This window comes from Pelodiscus sinensis, chromosome 1, assembly GCF_052426305.1.
Source record: "Pelodiscus sinensis isolate ZL-2025 chromosome 1, ASM5242630v1, whole genome shotgun sequence".
NCBI classification, from domain to species: domain Eukaryota; kingdom Metazoa; phylum Chordata; order Testudines; family Trionychidae; genus Pelodiscus; species Pelodiscus sinensis.
The window spans coordinates 122,794,355-122,802,847 of NC_143052.1; the positions used below are offsets into that span (position 1 = coordinate 122,794,355).

Sequence of the window (8,493 nt, forward strand, 5' to 3'; positions counted from 1 at the left end):
ATCTACTATTCAATTAGTCTATAAGGGCACCTGTGTCTTTTAACAGTTCAAAAGTAGAAGCCCCTCAGGGACACTGGGATCAGCTGAGACCTCCTCTCCCAGGCTCCCTGCCATGCTTCAGCCTTTGAAATGTACAAGAGCCCTGCTATGAAATATACAAGAGCCCTAGTGGGACTCATACATTTCAAAAGCAGAATCCAAGCAGAAGCAGAGGGAGCAGACTGCTTCAGTCCCCACTCACAGGGTTTCCTGCTGTAACTCTACCTCTCCTACCCCCCATGGAGCTGGTGCTGGGGAAAAACTGGCTTTTAAGCTGGCCCCAGCAGTGGCTCCAGCTCCCCGCCCTTCCTGCTTCTCTCTGATACAGGCAGCAAAGGGGGGAGGGAGAGGAAGCAACTAGTCACTTACATCCCTGATTTGTATCCCTTTATCCTTTGTCATAGAGATGGTTTCATTTGGCCAATATACATGGCAGAGGGGCATTGCTGGCACTTGGTGGCATAGATCACAATAGTGGATGTGCAGCTGCATGAGCCCCTTATGGTGTAACTTATGTGGATAGCTCCTGTGATGGTATCACTTGTACAATTCAGCTGCCTTTCACAGGACATGAAGGTTTAGTTAGCATCGGTTCATCATTTTAAAAAGGTACCCTTACTTACAGACTGTGATCGCGTCAAAAGTCATTTCTAAATGCACGTGTAAAAGAGCCCAAAGAAAAGCATCCCTTAGATAGTGCTAGCCACAAACTTGGTTCCTCCCCTAGGATTTAAGGGCACACCCAAACCCGCCCTCCTCCCCCAAATCACTCCAAAGCACCCAAGCGCCCGTGCCACGCCAGTCTGAACAAGAGAGCCTGAAGACTAGCCGCGACCGAGCGAGCCCCTGGGAGATGGCCAAGGAGGCTGAACCAGACGAGAGACCTGCTGGAAGAAAAGCCCCTTGCAGCCAGGAGAGCGCTGCACAGACGCACCCGCAGGGAGCATGTGCAGGAGGCCGAGGCGCGAGCAGCAGGCAGCGCCTCTCGGCTCGGAGCCTTGGGCGGCGGGAGGGGAGGCTCCGGCGCGCGCGCCATGTGCTCCCGGGGGGGGGGGGGGGAGTCCCCGGAGCCCGCTCACCCACCTCGTTCTCCAGCTTGTGCCACAGGCGCGCCCAGTAGCGCGCGGGCACCCCCGAGGCGCTGAGCGCCGCCGCGTGCAGGGCCACGAACGCCTCGTGCTCCGCGGGGCGCGCCCCCTCCATGTTGCCGCCGCCGCCGCCTTGGGGGCGGGCGTCTTCTCGCTCCGTGGGAGTCCCGGCGGCACCGAGGCATGCTGGGTGGGGGCTGGCTTTAAAGGGAAAGGGCTGCGCGCGGGGGAAGGAGCTCCCCCAGCGCCCGCCGCGGCGGGGACAGCCCAGCCCCCTTGCAGCCCCCCGGGTGAAGGACGAGCAGGCGCGCCCGACTGCTGCCCTCGCCCTTGAGCTGGCTGCCAAGCGCCCAGCCTGCGCCGCGATTCTGCTCAGCCGCATCTGGCGGGGGGGGGGGGTTGCAGAGGGTGTTTTTGGTTTGCCCCTTAGCGAGCCAGGCAGGGCTCCTTGTGAAAAGGTGGTTTGATCCGAAATGTCCAAAGATCAAGGGGGAGCGGGGGGGAGGGGGGAGAAGCTGTTTAATTCAGGCCAGTGTTTAATTGAGACATGCCAATGTGGTCCTGTTTAATACGTGGATTCATTTCACTCCATTCGTGCCTCTTGCATTGCTTTTTAAATTACTTCTTCATAGTCCGTGGGATGCCAGTCACACCCTTAATCACACCCTTAATTATTCTTTTCATGGGCTTTCCAAAAGGGCTCCCAAAATCCTGCACTCAGTGCAGTCTGGAATTCTGTGTCACAGCTGTAACCAGACCAAAATGCAGGACAATGTAGCACTTTAAAGACTAACAAGACGGTTTATTAGATGATGAGCTTTCGTGGGCCAGACCCACTTCCTCAGATCAAATAGTGGAAGAAAATAGTCACAACCATATATACCAAAGGATACAATTAAAAAAAATGAACACATATGAAGTGGTATGGTGTTTTATAATGGTTAGAAAAATGGAGTCTGGGACCTCCTTAGGTGCTGAGAGAACAGGGAGGAACTCTACAGGGAGGGAGCTAAAGAACTGAAACAGGGTGGATTTTCCCTGCTCTTTTTGCCTGAAGTTTCCATTTACCTCAGGCCCTCTTCCCACCAGAAGGTCACCTGATAGAAAAGGACCTCAGAGGTTTCCCACCTGTGAGGCTATATAAGGCCTGGTATACCAAGCAAAGATCGCTGTCCATCCCAGTGGCAGTAATCTGCGCAAGTCATAGCACTTACCTGAGACATCTAGGGACTCATTGTGCAGCAGCCCAACAGAGGGAGAAGAGGACACCCATCCGTCCTACTTATCATCTGGCATCTGTTCCATCTGCATACCATCCTCTTGGTTTCCGGATTCATCATCAAGGGACTCCCCAGTTTTCCTCTCTGCAGGCTCCCAACCAGCCCAAAGGTAAGAGGTCCTGGACAGTGCACCTCTAATGCAGCCACTGACTGTCCTAGAAAAGGAAGGGTATTGTAAAATGGGGTATCTTTTACCATTTGTTTGTACATGGAGTCCAGTTAGGATACAATAGGGCCTGGACTTTGTCTGATACTTGTACCGTTCACTTCCATAATTTATTCTGAGTTATTAATTTGCGTCCGGTTCCCCTCCTCCCCATTTCCCAGAATTGTAAACAAATCCCTAATACACTTCACTTCTGTTTTCACCCTTACTCTGAGTCTATTTTCCTTTCTTTTGGGTTCAGAGAGGAGAAAGTTTTGGGTCTGTCACAGGTGGTAGACCCCGAGAGAGGAGCCGAATCTTCATCTTTCTAGCTAGGGCATGTACCAGCAGCGGCTTCTATCTTTCTAGATTATTTATTATCTTAGTTCTAGGAGTAGCATTACTGTTCCTCTCAAGTCCCCCAGTATTCCCGTGAGTCTCTTCCACTGCCCTTTCTCTGCCATATCTCCAGTTCCTCCTCCCATGCTCCCTACATTCATCTGTCTCCTCATGGTTTCCTGGCCAGCGTCCTGCCCATAGAGTGGCAACTCTCTTCCTTGAGGGCAACCTAGCTTTAGTCTTATTGAAAACAATGGGGAATGGCAGCCAGAGGGAATAAGGGAAAACTCACAAGTTTGATGCAAGCACTCATGAGAACCCATAAAGTATTGCAAGCTGCATGATAAAAAAATCACAAGGGTTGACAACTTTGGCCCAATATCTGCCTACTTACCTAAAAAATAAATACATAATAAAGTATGTCAAAAAGCTCAAGATACCTCTAGCATCAGTTACAAAACTAAAAATAGACACAAATAGCAGCTTAAACCAGATCAGGGTTGTTTTCAAATGAGGTGGAGGAGTTTGTTGCAGAGCTCACAGTGTCTGCTGCACCACAAGGCCTCTAAAATAAAGTGGGATCTAAGTTGAGCACCTCTGCTGATGACATTGCTGGAGCACTATGGCACAGGGATAGAGTTGGTGTCAGAATCTTAGAAAAGGGCTCTATAAATCCAACCCATAAATCTAACACCATAAATGCAACCCAGACACCAATAGGTAGTCAGTGCAGATGATGAGCTGCAGATGTCATGTGCTGCTCGCAGAGAAGACTTGCTTAGTAGGCTGGCATTTTCTTATTGCCCTATCATACATTTCTGGATTGATTTAAGGTACAGCCCCGTGTAGAGCACATTGTGGTAATGGTAATAAAGCCATGGCTCATGGTAGCGAGGCCCATATCTGAAAGAAACAGTAGCAATCTCTTGCCCAGGAGCAGATGGTTAAAAAATATTCCTGTGTATTGCTGCTCTACAGTCATCCAGCTGCAGTTGAGGATTCAACACAGCCTTCAGATTGGACACCTGCATGGAAAAGATGGGCAAGCACTCATAATCAAAGGGGGATAGGTCGTCCTTGCCATGTCCTCTAGTTGCTTCTCTGACCCTAATACAGTGGTCACAAACCAGTACATCGGGATCTACCAGTGATCCTGACTGGTTGGGTTGGGAAGCTTTCAAGTACCTGAACTTCAGTTGTCCCTCTACCCACTGTCATGCTGCTCCTGCCCTCTGCCTTGGAGCTGCCCCTCTGGGTGCCTCTTGCTTGCCATGCAGGGTGTGGGGGAGGTGCTGATGTCAGGGTGTCCCTCCTCTCCCCACTTCTGTACCCTATCTCCACACAGAGAGAATGGGATGGATGGAGCTTGGGAATGCAAATCTCTGTCACTGGCACACACTGTGGCTACGTCTACACTGGAAGCTTCTTGTGCAAAAACTCTTCCACAAGAGAGTGTCTACACTGCCATATGCTTTTGCATAAGAGCATCCATGGCAGTGTAGATGCTCTTTTGCGCAAGAAAGCTCTGATGGTCATTTTAACCATAGGGGCTTCTTGCGTAAGAAACTCATGTTGCTTGTGTACACTGGCCTCTTCTGGAAGAGCTCTTGTGCAAGAGGGCTTATTCTTTGTGGGGAGAGGAATAACTCTTCCGGAAGAAGCCCTGTTTTCCAATGCTGTACTGTAAATTTACTTCTGGAAGAACGCTCGTGCAATGTAGATAGCTGGCAAGTTTTTGCGGAACAGCTGTTCTTGCGCAAGAAGCTGCCAGTGTAGACGTAGCCTGTGTGTGTGTCTGCAGGGGCAACCCATGCCTATAGGCAAACTAGGCGGCCGCCTAGGGTGCCAAGTTACATGGGGCGCCAAATTCCAAACCCTGCCCCTTCCATTTCCCCTTCCCTTTCCAGTGCCTTACCTGGAGCACAGCTTCCCTGCGGCCAGGAGGGGGGTAAGTACTGGGAGAGGCAGCACGCGGGGGAGGAGGGGGTCCCCTGTGCCGTGGGAGGTGGGGGTCAGCCCTGGGGGAGGAGGAACGCGGGGGGGGGGTCGGCCCCGGGAGAGGAGAAACACGGGGGGTTTCCCCTGTGCCGCAGGGAAGGGGGGGTCAGCCCCGGGAGAGGAGGAACATGGGGGGGGTCCCCTGTGCCTCGGGGGGTGGGATCGGCCCTGGGGAAGGAGGAACGTTGGGGGGGGGTTGCCTCGTGGCTTCCCCTGCACCGCGGGAGGAGGGTGGGTCGCCCCGGGAAAGGCGCATGCCGGCTTCTCTCTGAGGGGGTGGGATCTTGGGAGGAGGCGGGTGCAGGGAACTCTCTCCCCTGACTGGCACCCTGCTCCCTCTCCCCAGCCCCCAGCCAATAGAACTCCATCCCCAGCCCCCCCCTCTCCCCAGCACAGAACCAAAACCCCTAGTCGGTATCTGCCCTTGGATTTGGGGGAGGGGGGTGCCGATTGCATGGTTCGCCTAGGGCGCCAGTTGCTGGCAGCTAGTCTAGGGCCGCCCCGTGTGTCTGTCATTCTCACAAAAACACACTGTTCTTCACTCTCCTCCTGACCCAACACATACGTGGGGGCTTGTCGTTACTTAGTTTACGGCTTGCAAAGTGTGGGGTTTTTTTTTTGTTTTTTTAATGGTTTGGGCATTTCATACTTTTATTTCTCTCTTATGCTTAAATTGAATTATTTGAATAGTGAGTTCTAAAAAGCCTAACCTGTCTTGGCAAGAGTCATTATCCCTATGGAAATTGCTGTTCCTGGAAGTGGCTGGCATGTCCCTGAGAGAGGCAGAGCAGGGGTTCTCCACATGCTGTCCTTGCCTGCAGTCACCACTCCTGCAGCTCCCATTGATCAGTAACGGTGAACCGTGGCCAGTAGAAGCTGTGGGCTCAATGCCTGTAGATGAGGGGCAGCACATGGCACCATGGAGCCATTGCTGTACATGCCAGTTGCTTTTAGGAGTGATGCAGGGCCAGGACAGGAGTAAGCCTGCCTTAAACCTCCTGCTCTACCACCTGGAAGCTGCCTCAGTTAAAGAGAGCCTTCAGCTTGCACCTTGAAATCCCTCCTGGACCCCAATTTCCCACCCTGGGCTAAGCCCTGAGCCCCTCCACACTCCATTGCCCAAGACCAGAGCTTGCCCCCCAACCTCCTACCTCAGCCTGATGAGTGAGGATGGGCGAAGAAGAGGGATGGAGTGAGCAAGGTGAGGCCTCAAAAAGGGGTGGAACAGGGGCAAGGCCTCAAAGAAGGGGCAGGAAGGAAGTGGGGCACAAGTATATAGGTTTGAGGTAGAACTTACATTGCACTTAAATTGAAGGAAGTGATCTTGTGGTTAAAAAGGTTGGAGAACACTGCCCTGACGCCATGAAGGTTTTATTGTGAAGGCTATGGATGCTGCGATTAAAATATGTTGGACCATGGGACGTTGCTTAGACACTGCATTGTGATTGAGATATTTTTCTGATTAGCTGTTTTTCTTTTTCTGTCTTTGCCATAGACTCAACACATACACAGATATTCTCTTATAGCCCAAATCATCATTGAGTCACATCACAATAATCAGTAAACACAACACAAGAGATTCATTGGCCAACAATCTTCCTCCATGTTTGATTGTCTTCGTACAACCTTGAGAAGCAGGTCATATCACAGTTTGTCCAGGCAGCCACACAGTCAAACCACATTCACTGCAGGTGCTCCTGCTCCAGCACCTATCACCAATACATGCACAATTTGCTTTCACAATCTTCCTCAGCTCCTGCAATTTGTGTCTCTGACAAACTCAAGTTTTCTTTGTCTCTGATGATCTTCAAGATGTCCAGTTATTACTCCAGTTATAATATGCTGTCAATCAAGGTGATTTCCTCATCTCTAGTTTGTGTGTGGAGTATAAAAATATGTAGCAATTGCCTGTAGCATTCCAGTTTGATGTCAGAAAGCCTCTTAATATCCCGTTTCCTTAGCATCCATGTCTTGCATGCATATAACAAGATGCTGAAGGCAAGCAATTTCATTTTATACTTCATGGTAATTCCTTTTTTCACCAGATGTGGTAGAGGATTGCTAGGAGCAACAGTTGCAAGTCCAATTGTATGTTGAATCCGTGATGTGTAGGGTCCTTTATGGTCATATTACCTAGCTATTTGAAGTGCTCAGTGCACTCCAGTACTTCCCCAGATTTGAGTAGGAATAGCTTCAGATCGCTATTGCTAGAATTCTGGCTACTGGCCAGCTCTTTGCATTAAGAGTGATTTGTTGCTTTTGCAGTATGTGGAGGAGTTTGAACTATAGTTGACCAAATGAAAGCAACCTGGAAAGAAAGCAACATGAAATCTATAACCTATCCTGGAAAACGATCCCTCACTCTCACAGACCTTGGGAGGCAGGCCAATCCTCGCCTACAGACAACCCTCTAACCTGAAGCAAATTCTTATCAGCAGCTACACCTCACACACACTCACCCAGGAACTTAACCCTGCAGTAAACTCTGTGGCCAACTCTGTCCTCATATCTATACTAGCGACACCATCACAGGACCTAGCCACAATATCAGAGGCCGATACAAGTGTTCATCCTGTAATGTGATATCAAGTGCCAGGAATGCTCCTCTGCCATGGATACTGGCCAACCTGGACAATCTCTATGAAAAAGGACAAATGGACACAAGTCAGACATCAGGAATTGTAACACACATAAACATGTAAGGGAACATTTTAACCTATCTGGCCACTCATTAATGGATTTAAAAGTAAGCCAATCTTCTACAAAAATAATTTTACAAGCCAATTAGAGAGTAAGTGTAGAACTGACCTTCATATGCTAATGTGTCAATTTCCCTGGGCTTGAACGAAGACATTAACTGGATGGCACATTATAAAGCCAACTTTCCATGCATTTACATCAAAAGCTAACCATGGGACACTTCCAGATCACTGAATTAGCCTCATTAGCACTGGTACTACTATCGACAGATAATTCCCCCCTCCCCCGTTTCTTTTCTGTTATAAATTCTGGGTTCCTATTATTTCCAGTCCTGTTGCTAGCTCATCTGAAAAAGCGAGTTTTTTCCCCCACTAAAGCTTTTGATACTATATATATATTTGGACAAACGTCTCAGACACTTCGCCAAAGAATCAATGCCCACAAAACAGACATTAGACAGGATCACAAAGAAAAAACAGTTGCTTGTCATTTCAACCAGAAAGGACACTGTCTGAATGACCTGCTAACCTGCATCCTACTTCAGAAGACATTCAAATCTGCACTTGAAAGGGAATCCTCTGAACTGGCATTCATGCTAAAATTTGACACTCTCCGCAGGGGAATTAACAAAGACTCCAACTATCTTACCCATTACAAAGATAGCTTCCCCAATTATCACCTCTAATATTAACTCACAGACATTTCCCCTTCCCCACCTCTAATATCATTAACTCACTGGCATTCACCTTCCTTCCCCTCTCCCACATCCCCCTTCTGTTCTGTAATGTGATTTGTCCTTTTCATATGTGTTCATTTTTTTAAAATTGTATCCTTTGGTATATATGGTTGTGACTATTTTCTTCCATTATTTGATCTGAGGAAGTGGGTCTGGCCCACGAAAGCT

At 49.4% G+C, this 8,493-nt stretch overlaps 1 protein-coding gene across 1 annotated transcript in view; it reads right to left on the reverse strand.

The window, feature by feature from the left end:
- The window catches only part of TTLL12 (tubulin tyrosine ligase like 12), a 42,968-nt gene extending 41,659 nt beyond the window's left edge, over nt 1–1,309 (reverse strand). The window contains exon 1 of the mRNA XM_075899469.2: nt 1,123–1,309. Coding sequence (XP_075755584.2) covers nt 1,123–1,242 — 120 coding nt within the window. The 5' untranslated portion in view covers nt 1,243–1,309. The remainder of the gene's footprint in view (nt 1–1,122) is intronic.
- Nucleotides 1,310–8,493: the final 7,184 nt, after the last annotated feature.